A 26,979-nucleotide genomic window follows, 5' to 3' on the forward strand; every position below is an offset into this window, starting at 1 on the left:
ATATCATTTAAAACCAATAAATCAGATAGCAGTAGCCTAAATGAGGAAATGGGGGAATTAAGGACATTATAAAGTATGTTAGTATAAAGATAACCACTAAAACAAAATTCCCAAACTTCCTCAATACCGAAAGAACAAAATGGTCAAGAAATATATGACACAAAGAGATGAACTATGGAAAATGCAGAAAATAAAACATACGGTGATAAAGTTGAGAACAAATATGTAATTTATACAGAGTGTAAAGTTGAGTGTAATTTATACAGAGTATACAGAATATAAATGAACATTTACATTTAACTCACCTGTTAAAACATTTCAGATTGATGTTCAAAGTCAAATCCAACTTTACACTGTACAGGAGACATACCTAAAATAAAAGTGAGTCGGGAAGGCTAAAAGTAAAAGATGACAAATGATGTATGAAGCAACTTCAGACAATATAGTAGCAGAGGTTTGTTGTTGTTCATTCACAAAGTCATGTCCCAATTCTCTGTGACCCCATGGACTGCAACACACTAGGCCCTTTTGTCCTCCACTGTCTCTCGGAGTTTGCTCATATTCGTGTCTGCTGAGTTAATGATGCTGTCTAACCATCTCCTACTCTGCCACCCACGTCTCCTTTTGCTTTCAATCTTTCCCAGCATCAGGGTCTTTTCCAGTGAGTCAGCTCTTTGCATCAGGTGACCAAAGTATTAGAGCTTCAGCTTTCAGCATCAGTCCTTCCAATGAATAGTCAGGGTTGATTTCCTTTAGGATTGACTAGTTTGATCTCCTTACAGTCCAAGGGACTCACAAGAGTCTTCTCCAGCACCACAGCTTGAAAGCATAAATTCTTTGGTGCTCAGCCTTCTTTACGGTCCAGCTCTCATATCTGTACATGACTACTGGAAAAACCATAGCTTTGACTATACGGACCTTGTTAAGCAAAGTGATGTCTCTGCTTTTTAATATCCTGTCTAGGTTTGTCATAGCTATTCTTCCAAGGAACAAGCGTCTTTTAATTTTGTGGCTTCAGTCACCGTCCTCAGTGAGTTTAGAGCCCAGTAAAATAAAATCTGTCACAATTTCCACTTTTTTCCCCTTCTGTTTGCCATGAAGTGATGGGACCAGATACCCTGATCTTAGTTTTTTGAATGTTGAGTTTTAAGCCAGCCTTTTCACTCTCCTCTTTCACCCTCATCAAGAGGCCTTTTATTTCCTCTTCACTTTCTGCTGTTAGAGTGGTATCATATGCGTATCTGAGGTGGTTGATATTTCTCCCAGCAATCTTGATTCCAGCTTGTGATTCATCTAGCCCAGGATTTTGCATGATATACTCTGCATATAAGTTAAATAAGCAGAGGTTAAAATTCTATTATCAGACATGATTGTTGTTGTTGTTTAGTCACTAAGTTGTGTCTGATTCTTTGTGACCCCATGGACTATAGGCCACCAGGCTCCTTTGTCCATAGGATTTTCTAGGCAAGTATACTGGAAAGGGTTGTGATTTTCTTCTCCGGGGGATTTTTCCCTACCCAGGGATCAAACCCGCATCTCCTGCATTGCAGTCAGATTCTTTACCACTGAGCCACCCGGGAAGCCCTTTAGACATGGTAGAATTCATAAAATAGGAATTACAGTACATACAAAGTGATATAGACAAACATACTAATAGGATATTTAACACACATCTCTCAAGACAGGCCAAGAGTACAAAAAGTAAAAGTGCTGAAGACTTTAATGAATAAGATAGATTGTGTGTGTGTATGTGTGTGTGTGTGTGTATGTATGTATGCATACCAAACTGCATACCTTGGCAAATACCCTTCCACCTTGAAATTTAAAGCTCTTTGTTTAAACAGTTTTTGTTTGGAAAACGGATATATAAGCCAAAATTTCAAAATTCCTAAAACATAGTGATAATAAACATCACATCAGAAGTCTGAGATACAATCAAAGGGGTGATTGGAAAAAAATATATAGCTTTAAATACCTGTCATAAATAAAAATGAAAGGATAAATATTAAAAATTTAAGCTCCCAATTCAGAAAGCTAGAAAAAGTTATAACCCAAAGAAAATACAAAGGAGAAATAAATAGAAAAAATAAAGATAAAAAGAGATTAATGAAGTAGAAAATAGAAAAGCAGAAGATCAAAGTGCTGGTTCTTTGGAGAAAGCATCAACAAAATATACAAGCCACTAGTTAGCCTAATAAAGAAAAAAGGCAATTAGAGCAGATATACAGAAGTAGAAATGACAAAGGGAGCAATAGTGTAATAAACCAGAAAGCTAGTTAGGAGCATCACAATGTTTAAACAGATCTATAGAAAACATGTTTTCAAAACACCTACGTCAAAGTACTATGTACAGATTATTTTACAGGGAAATCCTTCAAAATCTTGAATACCAAATAGTCCAAATTCTTAATGACCTACAAGTTGCTGTAGGTCAGTGATACCCACAGAACTTTTCTATGATGATTGAAACGTTTTGTGTCTTTGCTGTCCAGTATGATACGTGTCCAGCCTCGTGTGACTGTAGAGCACTTGGAATGTGGCTACTGCAACTAAAGAATTGAATTTTTAATTTTATTTAATTGTAATTTAAAGTTGAAAACCTATGTGATTGGTGGCTATGGTATTAGTGCACTTCTGGATCATAGAAAAAGTAAGAAAATATCCAAATTCTTTTTATAAACAGGTAGAACTTTGATACTTAAACCTGATTTAAACACACACACACACCGTCTTTATAGTAAGTTTTGAAATCAAGAAATGTGCGTTCTCACAAGTCTGCAGAGTTTTGTCAAAGTTCATATGACTTTCTTCCTTTGCTATTTTAATATGGTAAAGTCCACTAATGATTTCGCTAAACTTAAATCTTTTCATTCTCCCCAAACCCCTACTACTTTGTCTTGATGAATCACTGTTTTAAATATGTTGAATTCGAATTCCTAACATTTTATTTAGGATTTTTATAATAATACTCATACATGATGGTGTGTGTGGGTGTGTGTGTATAGAATTCAAAATCACAATGAGATAATACTTCACACCCATTAGAATGGCTATTATCAAATACATAGAAAATAACAAGTGTTGGTGAGGATGTGGAGAAATTGGAACTTTGTGTATTGGTGAGTATTGGAAATGAAAAATGGCATAGCCACTATGAAAAACAATATGGTGTTTCCACAAAAAAAAGTTAAAAGTTAAATTACCATATGATCTAGCAATTCCACTTTGGGATAGATAGGCAAAAAAGTATAAAGTAAGGACTCAAGGAGGTATTTTTATACCCATATTATCAGCATTATTCATAATATCCAAAAGGCCGAAACAGCCCAAGTTTCCATTGACAGAAGAATGAGTAAATAAAATGTGGTATATACATATAGCAGAATATTATTCAGCTTTACAAAGGAAGGAGGTTCTGACGTGCTACAGTGTAAGTGAACCTTAAAGATACTATGTTAAATGAAATAAGCCAGTCACAAAAGAACAAATACTAAATGATTCCACTGAGTACCTACAGAAAAAGGAATGATGTTTGTAAGGAACTGGGAGAGGGGAGAAAGGACTGAGGAGTTACTGTTTAATGGGCAGAGTTTCATATGAGCAAGATGAAAAAATTCTGGAAATACATGATGGTGATGGTTACACATTGATATGAACATACTTAATACCATTTACTTCTGAGAAAGAGAAGGAAATATATGTGTATACACACATGCACATATATATATAATGTACATGAACTTATATATTTTATATACTTATTTTTATAAAAAGAAACACTGGACTATTAAAACGAGAAAATAATGAAAAGGTTGCCTATGGGGAGTGTCTGGGAATAGTGTGGAAAGAATAGAAATGACAGACCTCTTGGAGAATACCCATTTATATTCTTTTGACTTTTGAATTATTTGAATGTGTTACTTACTACATAAAATTAAATCAAAAATAGATGAACAGGCATATACTAAAATTGGCTAACTTTTAGTATATGACTAAACTCGATAAAGGGCAGAAATGGTATGGACCTAAAAGAAGCAGAAGATATTAAGAAGAGGTGGCAAGAATACACAGAAGAACTGTACAAAAAAGATCTTCATGACCAAGATAATCATGATGGTGTGATCACTCACCTAGAGCCAGACATCCTGGAATGTGAAGTCAAGTAGGCCTTAGAAAGCGTCACTACAAACAAAGCTCGTGGAGGTGATGGAATTCCAGTTGAGCTATTTCAAATCCTGAAAGATGATGCTGTCAAAGTGCTGCACTCAATATGCCAGCAAATTTGGAAAACTCAGCAGTGGCCACAGGACTGGAGAAGGTCAGTTTTCATTCCAATCCCAAAGAAAGGCAATGCCAAAGAATGCTAAACTACCACACAGTTTCACTCATCTCACACGCTAGTAAAGGATTGCTCAAAATTCTCCAAGCCAGGCTTCAGCAATAGGTCAACCATGAACTTCCAGATGTTCAAGCTGGTTTTAGAAAAGGCAGAGGAACCAGAGATCAAATTGCCAACATCCGCTGGATCATGGAAAAAGCAAGAGAGTTCCAGAAAAACATCTATTTCTGCTTTATTGACTATGCCAAAGCCTTTGACTGTGTGGATCACAATAAACGGTGGAAAATTCTTCAAGAGATGGAAATACCAGACCACCTGACCTGCCTCTTGAGAAACCTATATGTAGGTCAGGAAGCAACAGTTAGAACTGGACATGGAAAAACAGACTGGTTCCAAATAGGAAAAGGAGTACATCAAGGCTGTATGTTGTCACCCTGCTTATTTAACTTCTGTGGAGAGTACATCATGAGAAACGCTGGGCTGGAAGCAGCACAAGCTGGAATCAAGATTGCCAGGAGAAATCTCAATAACCTCAGATATGCAGATGACACCACCCTTATGGCAGAAAGTGAAGAGCTAAAAAAGCTTCTTGATGAAAGTGAAAGAGGAGAGTGAAAAAGTTGGCTTAAAGCTCAACATTCAGAAAACTAATATCATGGCATCCAGTCCCATCACTTCATGGGAAGGGGAAACAGTGGAAACAGTGTCAGACTTTATTTTTGCGGAGCTCCAAAATCACTGCAGATGGTGACTGCAGCCATGAAATTAAAAGACACTTACTCCTTGGAAGGAAAGTTATGACCAACCTAGATAGCATATTGAAAAGCAGAGACATTACTTTGCCAACAAAGGTCCGTCTAGTCAAGGCTATGGTTTTTCCAGTAGTCATGTATGGATGTGAGAGTTGGAATGTGAAGAAAGCTGAGCGCTGAAGAATTGATGCTTTTGAACTGTGGTGTTGGAGAAGACTCTTGAGAGTCCCTTGGACTGCAAGGAGATCCAACCAGTCCATTCTAAAGGAGATCAGTCCTGGGTGTTCTTTGGAAGGAATGATGCTAAAGCTGAAAAGCCACCTCATGCGAAGAGTTGACTCATTCTAAAAGACTCTGATGGTGGGAGGGATTGGGGGCAGGAGGAAAAGGGGACGACAGAGGATGAGATGGCTGGATGGCATCACCGACTCGATGGACGTGAGTTTGAGTGATCTCTGGGAGTTGGTGATGGACAGAGGGGCCTGGCATGCTGCAATTCATGGGGTCGCGAAGAGTCGGACATGACCTAGTGACTGAACTGAACTGAACTGAAACTTGATAAACAGAAACAAATTGAACTCTGTATCAAATGATTACCATAGCCACATTGAAAAAATTCCAACAATCAGAACCCTTACAGTACACCCTCATTGGGACATATTTCAAAGGAAACTTCTGACTTTTTTTTTTAATAATGTTAGTGGTTTTGCCATAATAATCTGAAACTATTTTGTGTGTGTTGAAGATAAATGTAATGAGTAAATAAGATACAAAATATGGAATAGGAGAAGATGAGGAAAAACCTTGCAGTGTAGGATTTGAATTGAAGGTATGTTATGAACTCTTTACTTAAAATAGGTATATAAATCTATAATTATATATATTAAAATATGCATATATATTAACATATAATACATATTCCCTTAGAACATATACATGTTTACATGTGTATATGTATATATTCCAAGATGGTACATGTATATGTGTATGTATGTATGTGTTCCAAGCTCTATCTATTGAAAGGCCTAGAAACAATGACTCCTCAGCAGCAATGTGAGGAGTTGATTTCTAAATTTCCAAATTAGTTGATTTCTAAATCCCATTCTCCACTAAAAGGAATCATGGCTCCTTGAAGCAATGGCTGATTTCAAGACTGAGCAACAGGTGAATCTGGAACATCTTATTTTGCCAGGAAACAGTTTCAAAGAATGATGGGTACATATCAAAAGGATATAGGAGCCAGCCTAAAGAGACTTTGACTAACCAAAACTGGAAAATAAAACCATCAAAAAGAATAATAAAAATAAAAATACAATAGTAGTAGCACCGTGGGTCCCTAGTGAAACACTAGAAAAAAAAAGTTGCAGAGAAAGTCCTTTGCAGAATATCAGCTAATAAATATTAAAAATGATAGAAAGTTATCATTTTGTCAGTCATCATTTTAATGAATTCAGGCCAAGACAATCAATGAATGCTAAAAAAAAGCTTATTGGAGAATAGGATATTCACATAGTCCTCAAGTTTTCCCCCACTGATTATCTATTAATTATAAGGGGGGATTACAATAAAGAAATCTGTCAGTCATTCCTTAACAGGTGATCAAATTTAGTATCATCATTGATTAGACCAATGAAGTGTGAAGTACTCAACATCACTTGTGTAGTATTTTTGTCAAAACTATTTAGCATGAATGTAATCATAAGGAAACAATCAGAAAGAAATCCAAATTGTGGGACATTCTGTAAAACAGCTCAGACTCTTCAAAAGTAGTAATTTCATGAAAAACAAAAGGCAACTGAACTATTGTAGATTAAAGGAGACTAAAGATGCATGACAACCAAATACAATATGTAATCCATGGTGTATTTTAATAGCTATAAAGTAAATTTAAATAGCTATAAAGATTTGGGGACATTTGAGAATATTTTTAATTAAATTTCTTGGATAAGATAATATTGCAGTTTTAAAGGAGAATGTCCTTGTTGTCAGGGCACATGTCCTGACATATATAGAGGTGAAGTATCATGATGTCTCTAACTTTCACATAGTTCAGAGAAAACTGTGTGGCTAGATGGAAAGTAACTGTGGTGAAGTATTATTTAGTTGTTGAACCAGGTGAAGGGTGCATAATTTGTTCATGTACTGTTTTTGCTACTTTTCTCTAGGTTTAAAATTTTTCAAAATAAAAAACTTTAAATAAATTATGAATATAATTACATGTATATATGTGTGTGTGTTCCCCCAGGCCTCCTCTGGACCTCTCCCCAGAGTTCCTGAATCAGAATCTCTAGGTAATGGGGCTTGGGATTCTGCATGGTAAAATGGCTCTCCCGAGACTCTGACACAGCTGGTTTATATTTGGGAAGCATTGCTCTTGAGACCATTATTCTCTATTAAAATCTTGTGTGTGGTGTGTGTGTGTGTGTGTGTGGTGTGTGTGTGTATGTGTGTGTGTGTGTGTGCGCTTGTGTAAGTATGTGTGTTCTGTTCAAATAGGAACATTGCATAGTCCTCCAGGTGAAAAGGTAGAATGATTCTCAGATAATGTCAATCTTTTCCTCACATCCCCTTGTTTTAATGGTCCATTCTATACTTAGTCTGAGGTTATGTCTTCTAAACAGGACCGTATGGATCACTAATTCTCAAACATGGCTGCCAGAACTACCTACGCAGCTCTCAAAAATTTCACTGCCTAGGCCTTCAGTTCAGTTCAGTTGCTCAGTCATGTCCGACTCTTTGCAACCCCATGAACCACAGAACGCCAGGCCTCCCTGTCCATCACCAACTCCGGCAGTTCACCCAAACCCATGTCCATCCAGTTGGTGATGCAGTCCAACCATCTCATCCTCTCTCGTCCCCTTCTCCTGCCCTCAATCTTTCCCAGCATCAGGGTCTTTTCCAGTGAGTCAGCTCTTCGCTTCAGGTGGCCAAAGTATTGGAGTTTCAGCTCCAACATCAGTCCTTCCAATGAACACCCAGGACTGATCTCCTTTAGGATGAGGCCCTACCTCATATCAATTAAATCTGAATTTCTGGGGGTAGGATAATGTGTTCTTTAGTGCTCCCCAGGGAGGAGAGTTCAAGATTGAGAGTCCCTAGTCAATATCAGCAGAGAAGGCAATGGCACCCCACTCCAGTACTCTTGCCTGGAAAATCCCATGGATGGAGGAGCCTGGAAGGCTGCGGTCCATGGGGTCACTAAGAGTGGGACACGACTGAGCGACTTCGCTTTCACTTTTCACTTTCATGCATTGGAGAAGGAAATGGCAACCCACTCCAGTGTTCTTGCCTGGAGAATCCCAGGGACGGGGGAGCCTGGTGGGCTGCAGTCCATGGGGTCGCAGAGTCGGACACGACTGAAGTAACTTAGTAGCAGCAGTCTATATCAGAGCTGGCCTCTAGTGAGGCCCCTAGTCAATTGTGTCAGGATCTCAGTATAAACTGCCTGTTCAGCAAACTTGATCACATACCCTGGTGTGTGGGGGACATTGACTTGAGCTCTTTTATATTCCCAACACTAGTCAGTCTTCTCATATGGTCAGTAACCTCCGGAGTCTGTCAATGGAAAGGGGGGTTTTAAAAGATGCACATCTCACTTATGGTTATGGAAATTTGAAGTCTATTTCTAGAAATTGATGGAAGGGGTAAAATTTTAGAAAGAAGTAACTTTAATTACAGTATCTTAAATACTTATGTGATAAAGGTAATTTTAAAAATATTCACTGAACTCTCTTCTCTACAGAAAGGCCCCTGACATTGAATAATGCCAGACCCATCTTTACCTACACTTATCTCAAGACTAGTCACAACCACCCCCAATTAAATAAATCTGTATTAACTTGTGTTTGAGTGTGTATATGAGAGTGGAGTAGCAAAGTGGTGACAGCATCCTGGCAGAACCAAAAGGAATTCTAGCAGTCCTTCCCAAATCCAACCTGGCTGAACATTCACTTCTCACTCAGGGAAGAGAGTTTGTTCAGTGTCTCTCTCTCCCAGCTCTCACTTCTCTCACTCTTGAGGTATAATTTAGGTTTGCTGCTGCTGCTGCTAAGTTGCTTCAGTCATGTCCGACTCTGCGACCCCATGGACTGCAGCCCACCAGGCTCCCCCGTCCCTGGGATTCTCCAGGCAAGAACACTGGAGTGGGTTGCCATTTCCTTCTCCAATGCATGAAAGTGAAAAGTGAAAGTGAAGTCACTCAGTCGTGTCCGACCCTTAGCGACCCCATGGACTGCAGTGCACCAGGCTCCTCCGTCCATGGGATTTTCCGGGCAAGAGTGCAGCTGGTTTATAACCACATTGGGGTGAGCGGCTATCTGGTAAACCTCCATGTCGCGCCTGCTCCGGCCTTGATTTCCGCTGCACACACATCACATTCGAAGGTTCATTTGTCATTTGGAGTGGGGTGCCATCGCCTTCTCCTAATTTAGGTTTAGCCCACCCAAACTCAGTTTGGAAGCACTGCTTTAGTTGTGTCATCAGCTGACAAATACAGAAACGGGAAGCGAAGTGAGTTGTCCAGGGTTATGAGCGAGTGAGTGGCATGTTTCTCGACATGTATTTGTGTTTGTACATGTATGTAGAGCTCCTCTGGAAGGAGAAAAATGGTTTAGGAATCATCTTGAGAGTCATAGAGTCTAATAACTTAGAGGAGCTTTAGACTCTATAACTGTCAAGATGATTCTCAAATCATTTTCTCCTCCCAGAGGAGCTTTACATACATGTACACATGTACATGTGCTTCCTGGTACAAGTGCTGTTCTGTTACCTGCCACCAGAGGGCATGAACTGCGATTAGATTCTAGCCTGCTTATCTACACTCAAGTCCAGAGCTTGCTCAGATCACTGTTTAAACAGACAAACCTTAATTTATTCAGTAGTCCAACAGTCTTGGGAGCATCCGAAAGTTCTTTGGAACTATTTGTTTATAAATATTTGTAAAAGAAAGCTTAGGTAAGCACAGAACACTCGCAAATGCCTGGGGTTAGAATTGGAGACCTGGCTTTATAATATTACCCCAGCCACTTACCAGTTTAGTTGTGTGGCCAGTGGTAAATTGCTTTACCTTGACTTTTAATTTTCAGTTTCAGGTGCCTGACCTGCCAGATCATTAATAAACTCTGCCACACATGGTTTTTGTGAGGATTAAATGAGATAACATGATAAAGCATTTCCTAGCACACATTTAATAAGTGGAGATTTTTTTCCTTTGTTTAGTAAAACTTTTATGGAGCTTATATTCTGGTTAGAAAAAACACACATTACATGGAAAAAAGAAAATTATCCTTAGCTGATGAAAGCTAAGGATAATAAGGTGCAGAATCTAGGAGGCTATTTGAGGTAGAGTAGTCTAGGAATGCCACTCTGAGGAGGTTAGCAAAGAACTAATACAAGATTTGAGAAAAGGAAAGGGCGTTGGAGGCAGAGGGACACAGCTTGGTGTGCTTGGAAAATAGAAAGACCGGTACTCAAAGGGCAGGGGAGAGAGAGATGAATTATAAGACGCAAGCAAGTTCCAGATCTTGTAAGTTTTGTTAAATACAAAAAGACTTTAGATTTATTTTGTGGTATAAGATGTAAGCATAAGAGTGATGTGATCTGATTTATATTTTTAGAAATATAACCATATCATTCTGATTGCTGTGTGGAAAATAGACAGTAGGGAGGCAAAAATAGAAGCAAAGTGGTTAGAAAGCTGTTGTCGTAGGATGGGCAGAGCCTGACTGTGGCTTAGATTAGGGTGTTAGCGGGGGAGAAATACAGAATGGCAAAGAATGGTTCGGTTTAGGATATATTCGATGTAAGGACCATCAGTACTTGCTGATTAATTGTATTTGAGAGGCAGTAGAAATGGAAGAACCAAGAGTAACTTCCAGGCTTTTTGGTCTCAGAAAAGTGAAAGTGAAGTCGCTCAGTCGTGTCCGACTCTTTGCGACCCCATGGGCTGTAGCCTACCAGGCTCCTCCGTCCATGGAATTTTCCAGGCAAGAGTACTGGAATGGGTTGCTATTTCCTTCTCCAGGGGATCTTCCTGACCCGGGGATCAAACCCAGGTCTCCTGCATTGCAGGCAGAAGACGCTTTACCTTCTGAGCCACCAGGGAAGCCCCATAAGTTTGGTTTCAGAACCTGGGTTTAAATAACTCGTACTGTTAACCAAGATGAGGTGACTAGAGGAAAAGGGGTTGTAAAATCAAGAGTTTTGTTTTAGACTCACTCATTTTGAGATTTCTTGGCATCTAAGAATTATAGAAGAAGGCGGTTGAAAATATGAGCATGAAGCTCAGAACAGAGGTTTGGGTTAGAGATATAAATTGGCAGTCACCGTTGATGGGAAAGGAGTACAGACCAAAGAAGAGAGAGCCAGTGGCCAGATACTGAGGTGCTCCCACTTCAGAGGTTCAGATTTCTTACTACCTGGCCTGTTTCTTGCATGCCATTGTTTAATTTTAGGAGACCCTCAAATTATTATTTTTTCCTTTTCCTTCTTGCACAAATGTACAAATCCAACTCTTACCAAGAGAGATAGCATGGTAGAACTGAATGATTAAATGCTTGAAGACATTAATGTGCTGATTAATAATGAAGGCTCTGAAGACAGAAGAATGCAGTTTAAATCCTGCTCTGCTATTGACTAGCTCAGTCTTTTGTCTATAATAGTCAAAATAAAAGCCAGCATTTATTTAATACTTATTATATACCAGGTATCTTTTTAAGTGCTTCACATGTATTTATATTAACTTATTTTAATCCTTAAAACAACCCACTGAAGTAGTTACTAGTCTTATCCCACTTTTTTGTTGAGGAAACTAAAGCCAGTAAGGGACCTTATTATTTCCCAGATATCACATACCAGCTAAGTAGCAGAGCTGAATTTGAATCTAGGCAGCCTGGATCCAAAACCAGTGCTGCTTTTCTCATACCAAATTCACAGAGCTGTAGAAGTGATTAAATGAGATAGCCTGTTTAAAAGTACTTAGCACTTGGAGGCTAGCACATAATATGAGCATAATAAATGTTTTTTGTGGGAAGTAGCATGGTATAGTGAAAGAGAACCAGGGGGTTGGGGGATAAAGTACTCAGTAATTGGGTTGGCAGCATTTCTGTTTTGCCCTTGTACTCTTGAAGAAGCTTGCTAGGAGGTAGGGAAACATAGTTAATAACATGAGGTTTGGAGTAAGACCATTATATAGTAGAATCTGTTTCCACCACTTACTACCTGAGATGAGCTACTTCCCTTGAGTTTCTCTTTTATCATTTGCAAACTAGGGATAATGATAGTGTACTTCTCATGGTGTTATTTGAAATATCCTGAGAGAAGGTGCCTGTAAAGTAGTACATGATAAGCATTCAGTACATATTAGCTATTATTATAATAAGGGTTTCCAGAATGAGAGGATTTTTTTTTTTTTCTTAGCTCAGGTACCAGATGAGATAGAAGCCTTTCAGTAACCCACTTCTGGAAAATTGAATTGGGAATTACATGGTGAGGCATTCTAGTTGTTGAGAACTGAGGGCATGAATCTGAATTTTCTAATTATGTAGTCACTCCTCCCTATTCCTCCGTTTTACAAAGGTGCAGGGAACATTTCTCTAGAACAGCTGTGCCTTGCTGTGCCTTATCCTTAGGTGTAGTGAACTATTCATGGCAGATCTGCTCTGGGTTTGGCTTGCTCCAACCCTTTCCTGATCTAAGGAGAGTTGTTTTAAATACTCTCATGTCTCTCCATCTTCTGCTCTGAGTTGGCTTTATTCTCAGTTATGTTCTCTAGTTAGCGGTGCCAAATCTACAAACACCCTTACAAATATGATCTCGGAGAAAGAAAAGCTCTCCAGCATGCATATCATATCAGAAAACAGTTGAGCCAGTTTGGGACATACATAACATACTTTTGGTCTAAAGGGAATGTGATGCTCTTAAATGGCGTTATCTTGGATTCCGTAACCAGGTAGGTAGGTAGAGCCCACTGTAGACATCCCCACCAAATCACCTGAAATCAGGGTTTGGAGCGGGGTAGGGGGTGTTTGCCAAAGGTAAAAAGGCTAGGCAGGTGGTAGCAGTTTGACAGGAGTGTACAAATTGCTGTCTCCACTGTTGATAAGAATGAGCTATCCCAGGAAGTCTTCTTTTTTTTTTTTGCTTTTTATTTATTTATTTTTTCTTTCTTTCTTTCTTTCTTTTTTTTTAATTTTATTTTATTTTTAAACTTTACAATATTAGTTTTGCCAAATATGTCTTCTGACCTTGGGAAACCCCATTTAGCCTAGCCAGCTTTGAGACTAAGCATTTAGATCATGTGGGGTAGTACCTCTTTTCTTATTTCCATTTTTTTCTCTCTTCTCACACCCCCCTTTAATTTAATTATAGCTCTTAATTAATACTTAATCCCAAAAGCTGCTTCTTCCTTTTCCATTTCCCATGCACATTGATAATTTAGCATAGTAGATAAGAGCATGGGCTCAACAGTCAGATTGCCTGGGTTTCAGTCCTTTCTTTGTCATTTGTTCACTTTGAAATTTAAGCAGTTTACTTTATACCTCTCTTCTCATCTATAAAATGAAGATAATTTCTACCTCACTAGGTTGTCTTGAGGATTAAATTAGATAACCAGTAGAAAGTGCCTGGCACAGTATCTGGCCCACAGTGAAGTACACAGTAATCAGATATTGTTGCTGCTGTTTCCAGCTGTGCAGCTGTGGTTCAGCCTGTCTGTCCTTTGTCAGGAACAGGAGAGCTGAGGTTGACTGGGAGACTATCAAAAGGCACTAGATTTTGGTATCTCAAGTAGAAGGTTGAAGCCAAATTGAAGAGAGCACTTGGAGCTCTAATTGGAAAATATGATAATGATCTTATTTTTACAATTTATTAATTAAATTATATATTCTTGACTTGTCATTACTCAGTCACTAAGTCATGTCCAACTGTTTGCAACCCTATGGACTATAGCACACCAGGCTCCTCTGTTCTCCATTGTCATCCAGAGTTTGCTAAAATTCATGTCCATTTAGTCGGTGATGCTATCTAACCATCTCGTCCTCTGCTTCCCCTTTCTCCTTTTGCCTTCAGTCTTTCCCAACATCAGGATCTTTTCCAATGACTTGTCATTGAGGAATGACAATGGACAATTAACCTCTCTAGGCTTCCTTTGACTCTTTTGGAAAATGAATATTTTTTAATAAAATAACCCCTTTCATCTTCATCATGAAGCCTGATCCTTCGTTAAGTAAAAATGAATATCCAAAAGTTTTTTGTATTTTGTATATGTGTGAGAGAGGGGAAAAGAGAAAGTGAGAGAGTGAAAGCGTATTTATATTGAGATAAACTAAAAAGGTTTACTTGTATATTGAATTTATCAGACATATTTGGTTTCTTAAGAGATTATTATATCCTCTTTCACACTGTACTGTCTAGATCATTTCTAAGTATTTGTTATTCCTATCACACATCTATTTTGGATTTTTCAAGGAAACTTTTCAGGCATTATGATGTACGTTCTATAATACTTGTCTCGGTGTCAGAAAACTTGGTTGGGGACTTTACTACTACCTTTGCAATATTACCTTGAGCAAGTTACATTCCCTCTTACGTGCCTCATTTTCTCATCTGTCTAATGAGGCATTTTCTCTGCTTAACCTTTAAGTCCTTTCCTAACAGTCTGTAACTATCACAGCATAGGTTGTGGCAGGAGTAGCCGGATTCCCAAGGGAAAACTTGGTATTGCAATTCCCTTTGAGATGTATTTTTTATCTGTTGCCCGTTATGTTTGCTGCAGGATTTCGGCTGAATGCTTCCTCTTGGCCCATGTTCCTTTTGAAGACGCTAAATGGAGCAGAGATGGCTCCCATCAGGATTTTCCACAAGGTACGGTATTCCTCAGCTATCACCAGCTCCAAATTACTTAAGGTCAAATGCGTACATCCTTTCAATTACTGAGCCTCTAATGTCTGTATTATATTTATGGCCTGAGGATGCCTTTTCAGAAACTAGTTCAGCAGAAGGATTTTTAAAGTGCCTTATGAAGCAGCAATTATCCCCAGAGAAATACTAGATTGTAAGGTAGGATTTCTGGGTTTGGGGATTTCTTATTTCTCTTCTAATAACAAGTTTTGTCCTCATCTGTAATGTGGATTTCTGTCTACCTCACAGGGTTATTAAGAAGTTAAACATTTTTTGTTAGTAAAACATATAAAATGTAATATAAATCTAAAGGCTATTCTTATGGAATTCCATAATGTCCATCTTCTAAACAGAGAGGAAGGAATGAGACTATTTTTTAAGTGCCTGCAGTATGTTTGTGTTTTATATACACTATCTCATTTAATACCCACAGTTAACTTTATGAAGCAAGAATTATTATTTTGGTTTAGTAGTTAAGGAAACAAAACACTCAAATAAGGAGCTTGCCCCAGATCGCATGACTGACTAGTAAGTGGTAGAACAGGAATTAAAAACCTGTATTTGTTTTTCCTGGTTTTTCAAGGGAAAAGGCAGTCAGTCTCCTCTCAGTTGATCTTTCATGAGGTTGCAGTTACTATAAAGGAGACTGAATTAGCATTACTTGTGCTGCCATTTGGGCTTTTCAGGTGGCACTGTGGTAAAGAACCCTCCTGCCAATGCAGGAGATGTAAGAGATCTAGATTTGATCCCTGAGTTGGGAAGATCCCCTGGAGAATGAAATGGCAACCCACTCCAGTATTCTTCCCTGGAGAATCCCATGGACAGAGAAGCCTGGCAGGCTACAGTCCTTGGGGTTGCAAAGAGTCAGATGTGACTGAAGCAACTTAGCATAACATGATCCCATTTTAGTCTAAAACCTGAGAGCACCATGGTTCCCAGAATACAGTATACTGGGCAATTTGAAATCCTTCCACTGGAGAGTACCTCAAAATGGTGGGAGGTAGGGGCCAACAAATTCTTTTAAATGCTTTACTGATCTTACTAGGAAGTAAGAGAATTCTCCAAGGCCAAAATGAAGAAGGAAAACCAGAGTGTTAGGTGTACTGAACGTGCTGATGCCATAAGGGGCTTTACCAGTCTTATTTTTTAAGGACCTTGTCTTTTAACAACTAGAGTTAGATAGAAGTTGAAGCCTTGGGCCCATGCAAGGCAGAAAATGGACCTGGGACAGCCACATGAAAAAACAAATGGATCCCTCAAATGTTTACTCCTCAGTGAAAAGACAAGGAAGAGTCTCTGCCTGGGCCATGGGTAGGGGAACTGAGTCATTCTTCTGATAAAAGCTTTCCCCCATGGAAACCCAAGGTTCAGATGTAGTGTCTGTATTGTCTCAGAACTCCAAAATTGTAGAGGGATATTTCTGAGTGCCTGGCAGAAGGAAACCCAAAACCTCTCTAGAGGGTTTGGTTGTTTTCAACCCAGATGTCATAGAAGTCCCAAAAGTGAAGTACCATTGAAAATCAGTTCAGTTCAGTTCATAATCACAGAGCCCTCAAAACTCTCAAAACAAATCCTTCATGATGAAACATCAGTAGACACAACAAACAGTAAGACTATAACCTCAAGGACTTTCAGATAATAGAAACATCAGATAGAAATTTTAAATAAAGTATTTGAAAATGATTAAAGAATAAAAAGGAATTTTAAAATGAGAAAAGTACAAACCTCTATTTTTTAAAGACAGAGTTAAAAAAAGCAAATTGAATATCTAAAATGAAACCATTTAAATTTAAAAATCTTTTAAAAATTAAAAATAAAATAAAAATCTTAGATAGGTGATTAGGCAACTTAGACCTAGATAAGAATTAACTTTAAGACATGTGTGAGGAATTTCTCCAGAGTGCAATACAGAGAGATGAAGAGATGGAAAATATTAAAGAGGAAAGATAAAGATAATATCAGAAGGTCCGATATATGCTGAACATGAATTCCAGAATAAAAAAGAGTCAATAGTTGAAAAGATAATGACAGAATTTTCCAGAATGTGTGATAAACACAAATGTATACTTTAAAACATTGTGGAATAACTGAAGTCAAAAAATCTGAGCAAATAATCACACAGAATACAGTCATCCTCAGTATCTATGGGGGACTGGTTACAGGAACCCCTGAATACAAAGATCCACACACACTCAACTCCCTTATATAAAATGGTGTAGTGCAGCAAGCTCTCCATATCTGCAACTTTCACAATGCAGACTGAACCTTCAAAGGCATTGCAGTTAGGCTGACAACACATTTCTTGACAGCAGTAGTACAAGGCAAAAGGTAATAGAATAATACCTTCAAAGAATTAAGAAAAAAATAGTTGTCCACCTAGAATTTTATATCTAATTCTACCGTTATTTCAGAATGAATGCAAAATCAAGACATTTTCAGCAAACTAATATGAATATATTCACTGAAAGAACAGTTGAAGAGTATGTTTCAAGAAGAAGATAATTGAACCTGGAAAGTAAGGATGAGATGTAAAATGTAGTGCTAGGGAAAGATAGGTTAGCATGTGAGTATAACTAAACAATCACTGCCTGTAACTGTATAAACCAGTTATAGTAGCAAAAGTGATCAGTTGGCAGTATAACAGTGTGGAACTAAATTATCCAACACCTGTTAACTCAGGAGGAATTTAAATATTCAGAGGTCCTAGTATTGTTTAATTAAGGATGAATTTTAGACTTAATTATGTCAGCTGTACAGTTATGATCTGAAGGGGATCCACCAAAAGATTAAATATAGAATGATTAACATCTGAATCAATGGAAAGGGGAAAAGGGAAGAAAATTCAGTTGATTTTTAAGGAGAAAAAAGAAGTTAAAGGTACAACTTGAAAAATCAAGTTAAATAGAAATGATATTTAGAAATGATAATTTCTACATCAGTTATGAGAAATTAAATTCATCGGTTTAGTCAGACATAGATCAGATTGTTTTTAAATCTTGCTGCATGCTGTTTACAAGAAACATTGCTGAAATATGACACAAAGGTGTTAAAAATAAAAGAATATAAAACATATACCAGGCAAGCCTTTATCAAAATAAAGCTGGTGTTAATTGTACCAAAATTAGACAAAGAAGACTTTGGTGCTAAAAAGCATTAAAGAAGTTACTATCTAATGATTTTTTAAAAATAGGTCACTAAGAAGATAAAAGTTGTACATGCTCCTAAAAAACATAGCCTCAAAATAGATAAAGCAAAATTTGACAGAATTACATGGAAAAAAATTACATAGAAAATCTACAATCATTAGAGGATATTTTAATACACATCTCTCAATAATTAATAAATAGGCAAGACAAAAAAGTATCAATCAGCATAAGCTAATCAGTTATAAATCAATTCAGTTCAATTCAGTTGCTCAGTCGTATCCAACTCTTTGGGACCTCAATGGACTGCAGCACACCAGGCCTCGCATCACCGACCCCCAGAGTTTACTCAAACTCATGTCCATTGAGTTGGTGATGCCACCCAACCATCTCATCCTCTATCGTCCCCTTCTCCTCTCGCCTTCAATTTTTCCCAGCATCAGGATCTTTTCAAATGAGTCAGTTCTTCTCATCAGGATGCCAAAGTATTGGCGTTTCAGCTTCAGCATCAGTACTTCCAGTGAATATTTAGGACTGATTTCCTTGAGGATGGACTGGTTGGATCTCTTTGCTGTCCATGGGACTCTCAAGAGTCTTCTCCAACACCACAGTTCAAAAGCATCAATTCTTCATCAATTTTAAATCAGTTTTAAAAAATAAAGTCATTCCTATTTAACAAGTGATTTGAAAATGAAATTTTTGAAGATACTCTTTAAGATAGCAATAGGTTACAGTATGGCTAGAAAAATGTTAGTAAAATATCAGATATTTACAAGGAATTTTTAAACTTATACTGAAGATGAAATCTCCATTAAAGAATATTTAACATATGGAAAATGCTATGTTCATGGAAGGAAAGGCTCAATATCATACATAAAAAGTTATTTTTTCCCCAATTATAAATTCACTGGGATTCCAGTCAAAATACAAATAGGATTTTCCTGTGGAACTTGAAGAACTGATCCTGAAATTCGTATGAAAGATCAAGGAAAAAGAATAGCCAAAACAATAGTGAACAATAACAAAGTAGGGGGACTTTTTCTTCCAGATACCCATTTAATAAGACTATGTTATTGGTACAGGATCAGACAGTAAGACAAAGGGAAACAGAGTATACAACAATTTTGGGGAACTCTATGCAACTGCATTGCAAATCAGCACCCAAGAACTAGCTACACTACTGGAGAGAGTTCACAGTGTTACAGCTGTTTTGGAAGGCAGTTTAACAATATTTAATAAAGTGGAAGATGAATTCTTCAGGCAAGAATACTAGAGTGGGTAGCCATTCCCTTCTCCAGGGGATCTTCCCAACCCAGGGATTGAACCTGGGTCTCCTGCATCATAGGCAGATTCTCTACCATCTGAGCCATCAGGGAAGCCCATATATCCATCCTATAACCCAACAATTCTACTCTTAGGTATACACACTGAAAAAAATCCTCCCACATATGAAAAAAGAAACAACTGTAAGAATGGCTGTGAAAACTCTTTTGAAATAGTAAACAATTCAAAACAACATTGCATGTCTGTCAAAAGAGAGGAAATAAATTGTGATATAATGGAGTACTATTAGCAGTTAAACTAGAGCTAAATTTACATCATGGGTACATTTCAAAAACATAGTGTTGAACGAAAAAAGCAAGTTGTAGAATGATATGTTCACTATAATACTATTTATATAAAATTTTAAAGTGTGCAAATTACATACACACACACACACACACAGTAAAGTATAAAAATATGCATGGGGAAGGGCACAAAGGAGGATTCAGCCTTATCTGTTACCTTTTATTTCTTGAAAAAAAAAAAAAAGACCTGAAGCAAAGATGTCAAAATATTAGAATTAACAAAGTAATACTTTGGTATACTTTGAAGTTCATTTAAAGGAAAGTCTAACGTTCCATTGTAAATCTTATATAGCACTTACTAATCATCCAAATGAAGTACCAGTTTCTTGGCATACATAGCCTCTCTCTTTGTGTCTAGGTCTATATCTCTTGTCTCTCATCTAGGAACCACCGTCACCTTCTCACAACTTCTTCAAAATGGGAATGAAGCTAGAAGCTGTGGACAGGAAGAACCCTCATTTCATTTGCCCAGCCACTATTGGGGAAGTGCGGGGCTCAGAGGTGCTTGTCACTTTCGATGGGTGGCGAGGGGCCTTTGACTACTGGTGCCGCTTCGACTCCCGTGACATCTTCCCTGTGGGCTGGTGTTCCTTGACTGGAGACAACCTGCAGCCACCTGGCACTAAAGGTAAAGGCTTGTAAAGTCGGAACCCAAGTTGCTAAGGGAGCTTACCTAGATCTCCCATGATCAGCATACCTTCACCAGTAAACCTCACTCACAGGCAAAGGAGGATCAGGGGCCAGCAACTAGGGTAAAAAACCAACATCTAGTCAAGAGTAGTCAGAAACAGAAAGAATTTAAACATCACTTGAGGATAGACATGGAGTTTGGCATAAAGTACAATTTCCTTGCTCAAATAGCTTGGTTTATTCTCAGGCAACTAGCTTCTCATCTCTCTTACTCTTATTCCTGGACTGTTTCAGAGTTTGAATAGTATCATTCTTGAGGTGCACATCCCAACTTTGTAATTGAGCTGGAGTAACATTGTATTACATAAAAATACTTAACCAGCTCTGTAGTTTAATGGAAAAACCATGGGCTTAAATGTAAGATAGACTTAGATTTGAAGTCCATCTCTGCCTTTTCCCAGCTGTGTGGCTTTTTGGTCAGTTAGTTGACCTCTCTAAACCTCAAAATTCTTCATCTGTAAAAGAATACCTACTTTATAAATGAGATTACCTGAGCAAAATGTTTACATAATGTCTGGCAAACACCAAATGCTAAACAAGTGTTTTTATTGTATTACTGCTGCTGTTATTCTATATTAACATAATTATTAGTATTTATTATAATTACTATGTAATATGCTATATTATTATAATACTCTTATTATTAAAATAACTGCTACTAATAGGAGAGTATACATAAAATACTATAATAGTACCACAGAGGGGTTAACAGTCAATATTTCTGATGGTCATGATGTTGGAGAACATCCAGGATAAAGTTTGAGGTAGCTCTTAATAAAGAGTAAGAAATAAGTAAGAGTAATAAAAATAAATAGTAAGAATATCATTCCTAAAAGTACTGGTAAATCTGAGAGAATAGAAAGTCACCCTTCCCGTTGTCTGTGGGTTTCATTTCTAAACCTCTATCAGATTCATTCATTCAATTAGCCAAATATATCTGTAGTACCTAATTGTGAGCCAAACTGAGGATACAGTAGCTATAAAGATGAAAAGCATTCATCAAGTGCCCTCATGACACTTTAATTTTAGAGGGATGAGATAGTCAATATACATTTAAATCAAGAAATAAACAAGATGATTTCAGATAAACAATTTTTCCTAAGGAAATAAAGTATAATAAGATAGTAACTGTGAAGGGATTCGTTTAACAGCTTTATTGAATATAACTGAAGTAAAATAAGTTGCACATATTTGAAGTATACAGTTTGAAAAGTTTTGACACATATATATATATCTCTCTCCATGAAACCATTACCTTAATCAAGATAATGAACATACATCATCCCCAAAAGTTCACTGTTCCTTTTTGTGGAGGGGGAGCTTTTTGGATACAATTTCTTTTTAGAAAAAATTGTCCAAAAAGATGATTGATATTTGAATTTGATGACAAAAAGAAGCCATGCAAGGAAAGAGAATTCCAAGCAGGCAGATGTGACATACTTACAATGGTATTGAGACATGAATGAGTTTATTATGTTTTAAGGGCAGAAAGAATACTGCTCTGACTACAGTGTACCGTGGGAGGGGAAAGTGGCACAATCATGTAGGACCTTATAAGCCAGAGTGATAATTTGGATTTTATTCTAAACATAATGGGGAATTATCAGAAGGAGTAACAAAGTCTTATTTACTTAAAAAAAAAAATCACTTACACTTGTGTCCAAGAATACAAAAGAGCATGTATGACTCAACAATAAAAAAGATAAATAACCCAGTTGAGAAGATGGGCAAAGAACTTAAACAATTCTCCTAAGGAAATATACAAAAGGTCAGTAAGCAGTTGAAATGATGCTCAACATCAGTAGTCATTCAGTTCAGTTCAGTTCACTCAGTCGTGTCCAGCTCTTTGCGGCCCCATGAATCACAGCACACCAGGCCTCCCTGTCCATCACCAACTCCCGGAGTTCACCCAAACCCACGTCCATCGAGTCGGTGATGCCATCCAGCCATCTCATCCTCTGTCGTCCCCTTCTCCTCCTGCCCGCAATCCCTCCCAGCATCAGAGTCTTTTCCAATGAGTCAGCTCTTCGCATGAGGTGGCCAAAGTACTGGAGTTTCAGCATCAGTCCTTCCAATGAACACTCAGGACTGATTTCCTTTAGGATGGACTGGTTGGATCTCCTTGCAGTCCAACAGACTCTCAAGAGTCTTCTTCAACACCACAGTTCAAAAGCATCAATTCTTCATCGCTCAGCCTTCTTCACAGTCCAACTCTCACATCCATACATGACCACTGGAAAAACCATAGCCTTGACTAGACGGACCTTTAGGAAATGCAAATCCAAGCCACATGGGTATGGATATAATCTAAAGACAGACAGTAATAAGTGTTGGTGAGAATGTAGAGAAATTGAAACTCTCATATGTTTCTGGTGAGATTCTAAACTGCTGCAGCCACTTTGAAAACAGTTTGGAAGTTTCTCAAAATGTTAAACATAGAGTTATCCGTGACCTAGCATGTCTACTTGTAGGTATATACCCAAGAGAATAGAAATCATATGTCCACACAAAAATGTAACTTTAACTTCATGGCAGCATTATTCATAATGGCCAAAAAATTGAAATAGCCCAACTGTCCATCTGATGACAAGATGAACACAATGTGTTATATTCACATGAAATAAATTATTTATTTATTGGCAATAAAAAAAGAATGAAGTACTGGTTTGTGCTACAACATAAAATGTACCTTAAAAACGTTATGCTAAGTGAAAAAGCCAATCACTAAAGACCACACATTGTATAATTGCAGTTATATGAAATGTCCAGAATAGGCAAAACCGAGAGACAAAATAGTGGTTTATGGGGTCACAAAGAGTCGGACACGACTGAGCGACTGATCTGATCTGAGGGGCTTTGGAAGAAGAGGAAATGGGAAGTGACTGCTAATGGGGATTTCTTTTGGGGATGATGAATATGTTCTAAAGTCAGGGATGATAGTCCCACAACTCTTTTTTTTTTTTTTTTCCACAACTCTTGAGTTTGCTAAAAAACAATGAATTATGCACTTTAAAAGGTGAATTTTATGGTATGTAAAGTACACATCAATAAAACTGTTATTTAAGACCTCATTTGGGCTGGTTGATAGAAAATGGGTTGTATCATGGTGACTGTAGACAAGGAAAATATAGGGTTGCTTGGATTAGGTTGGTGGCACTGAGTGGAGGGAACTTGAGATGGTGGCAGCATGGAGGAGAGAAGACAGACTTTCTGCCTTGGAAAAGTGCTACTCCTCTAAATGCTCCAAGAAACAAATGTGGGGTCTGTGTGAGACATCCATTGCCCTCCCTCTACAGAGTCTATGAGATAATATCTGTGGAAATAGCAGGAAAAGGAGTGTCTTGAGAGCAACAGTGGAGTCATTTTTACTTACTTAAGACTAAAACAGGATAAGCCTTGGTGCTCCCAGCCATATTTAGTTAGTAGGCTGAGTTTCTTACTTCCTTGGTTAGAGTAACTCTGCTATTTTGACTGGTAAGTCTCCTAGAGCAATTGGGCGATTCTCAAAAGCCAGAGGAGCAGGAGAGTCTTCTGGACTCACATTTTTTTTCTGACTGCACATCATGCTGATAAGAAATATGGCACACCGTGTGGCTGATGATTCCAGAGTGTTTGCTGGCTCTTTTCCTTCCCTTCAGTGTTTCTCTGGGGATTTTAGATTTTTAATAGATGACCAGAAGGACCAGCTCAGAAGGTAGGAGGTTATTCCAGTTGGCAATTCCAGATCAGGACCTTCAGTCCTTATCCCAGCAGCTGGATTGTTTACTCCAACAACTCTCTCCTCCCCCCACCTCATACCCTCAGTTAATTTTATAATGCAGCTTTTAGTAATAGCAGAACTTGGGCCATTCAGTGTCCTGGCTGAGAAACAAGTGATACAACTTGGAAAAAATGTGATTACTCAATTCATTTCACAAAACAAGATGTTCTCTATGTGTAAGCCTGTTCTCTTTCTAATCATCCTATCTCCTCTTTCTTTTCTACCTTCTGGTCATCAGTGTGCAAATGTTAAAAAATTCAGGTACTATACAATTGTTTCTTGCCCACAGTGAGTGGGAAAAATACCAATATTCGTTTAATGTTCTTTTACACACATTATTTCTTTGTATCTTTTGCTAACTTTGAACTCGGTGTTACAGTCAGATACATTCTATTTATAAGAAAAGCAAAGTTCAAAGGATTAAGTGACTTAGTTCTTTTTTTTTTTTTTTTACTTTTTTAAATTTTATTTTATTTTTAAACTTTACAAATTTGTATTAGTTTTGCCAAATATCAAAATGAATCCGCCACAGGTATTCATGTGTTCCCCATCCTGAACCCTCCTCCCTCCTCCCTCCCCATTCCATCCCTCTGGGTCGTCCCAGTGCACTAGCCCCAAGCATCTAGTATCGTGCATCGAACCTGGACTGGCAACTCGTTTCATACATGATATTTTACATGTTTCAATGCCATTCTCCCAAATCTTCCCACCCTCTCCCTCTCCCACAGAGTCCATAAGACTGTTCTATACATCAGTGTCTCTTTTGCTGACTCGTACACAGGGTTATTTGTACCATCTTTCTAAATTCCATATATATGCGTTAGTATACTGTATTGGTGTTTTTCTTTCTGGCTTACTTCACTCTGTAAAATAGGCTCCAGTTTCATCCCCCTCATTAGAGCTGATTCAAATGTATTCTTTTTAATGGCTGAGTAATACTCCATTGTGTATATGTACCACAGCTTTCTTATCCATTCATCTGCTGATGGACATCTAGGTTGCTTCCATGTCCTGGCTATTGTAAACAGTGCTGCGATGAACAGTGGGGTACACGTGTCTCTTTCCCTTCTGGTTTCCTCAGTGTGTATGCCCAGCAGTGGGATTGCTGGATCATAAGGCAGGTCTATTTCCAGTTCTTTAAGGAATCTCCACACTGTTCTCCACAGTGGCTGTACTAGTTTGCATTCCCACCAACAGTGTAAGAGGGTTCCCTTTTCTCCACACCCTCTCCAGCATTTATTACTTGTAGACTTTTGGATCACAGCCATTCTGACTGGTGTGAAATGGTACCTCATAGTGGTTTTGATTTGCATTTCTCTGATAATGAGTGATGTTGAGCATCTTTTCATGTGTTTGTTAGCCATCTGTATGTCTTCTTTGGAGAAATGTCTATTTAGTTCTTTGGCCCATTTTTTGATTGGGTCATTTATTTTTCTGGAGTTGAGCTGTAGGAGTTGCTTGTATATTTTTGAGATTAGTTGTTTGTCAGTTGCTTCATTTGCTATTATTCTCTCCCATTCTGAAGAACACTTTCTAACACCATACACAAAAATAAACTCAAAATGGATTAAAGATCTCAACGTAAGACCAGAAACTATAAAACTCCTAGAGGAGAACATAGGCAAAACACTCTCTGACATACATCACAGCAGGATCCTCTATGACCCACCTCCCAGAATATTGGAAATAAAAGCAAAAATAAACAAATGGGACCTAATTAAACTTAAAAGCTTCTGCACATCAAAGGAAACTATTAGCAAGGTGAAAAGACAGCCTTCAGAATAAGTGACTTAGTTCTGTTGATCTCTGAGTCTAGAGGGAGAAGCCATGAAGATTTTTAGTAAGGTCCGCTATCAAGGCCATCACTTTAGCCATATCATCTTCACAGTCTTCCCCTGTACTCTCCCATTCTCCTTTGGGCTCTCTTCAAAACTTCATTTGAGACCTTGGGTTTTGGCATAAGCAGTGTAGTGTAACATCAGAGAATTGAACGGAAGTCTAGTCCCAGGTGGACACAAATTTGTTTTGTCTTTGAGCAAGTCATTCCTAAAGCAGGAGATTGAACTAGGTGGTCCTTGAGCGTCCTGCTGCCCCTGTGTACTGTGCAGGCTCCTGGCCTTGACAGTGGGTAAAAGATGACTCCTTTGACTGTCTTCTACTTGATCCCAGATGCTCATCTCACCCCTGCCTACCTCTGTACCCCAGCCACGCAGGGCTCTGCCTCTCTAAGGGGATCCTTCATGCTAGCTGTTTCTCCTTTGCAAAGCCAGTAGTAAACCTTTTTAGGTCCTAAACTCCTGGGCCAAGCCACTTCTAAAATCTGATTTAGTGCTGTGGCTAAGGTGCCACAGGAGTATTACTCTGACCTGGAGAGTAAGAATTTGATACTTAAAAACAAAACTTTCAGAATACCTCTTCCTTTTTTCCTCTGTGTAACATTTAAAAGTGTGTCCCATACTTTTTGGATGGATGTTCTCTTTCTGTTGTAAAACTACATAGGAAACTATACTGTAATAACTTTGGAATTCTGGGTCAGAAAGAGAGAATTGGTTAAATTGGAATCCTAAACTGTGCAGGGAAAAACTAAGTAGAGGCAAGAATAACACAACTGAGGCTATTGGTCAGCTAATGGCCTGATTTTCTTCAGCCAGCCATTCATTCAGGTTTAAATATTGTCATGACTAGGGGCTAGTCATTGGATAAATTTGTAGGAATCCTGCCTTTAGAGTTTATAGTTTTGTGAGTGTGTACTCACACTCCCAGGCCAGTG

General features: G+C 38.1%; 1 protein-coding gene and 1 non-coding gene across 16 annotated transcripts in view; one reads left to right on the top strand and one right to left on the bottom strand.

Moving 5' to 3' along the window:
* Positions 1-26,979, top strand: part of SCMH1 (Scm polycomb group protein homolog 1) — a 221,986-nt gene that overhangs the window by 109,226 nt on the left and 85,781 nt on the right. For all 15 annotated transcript variants that reach the window (XM_055586216.1, XM_055586217.1, XM_055586219.1 and 12 more), the window contains 2 exons: positions 14,864-14,952; positions 20,144-20,387. In XM_055586216.1, coding sequence (XP_055442191.1) covers positions 14,864-14,952; positions 20,144-20,387 — 333 coding nt within the window. The remainder of the gene's footprint in view (positions 1-14,863; positions 14,953-20,143; positions 20,388-26,979) is intronic.
* Positions 19,436-19,507, bottom strand: TRNAH-AUG (transfer RNA histidin (anticodon AUG)). Its single transcript has one exon. It is a non-coding gene; the product is annotated as a tRNA-His (tRNA).

Source organism: Bubalus kerabau, chromosome 6 (genome assembly GCF_029407905.1).
Source record: "Bubalus kerabau isolate K-KA32 ecotype Philippines breed swamp buffalo chromosome 6, PCC_UOA_SB_1v2, whole genome shotgun sequence".
In the NCBI taxonomy this organism is placed as follows: Eukaryota; Metazoa; Chordata; class Mammalia; order Artiodactyla; family Bovidae; genus Bubalus; species Bubalus kerabau.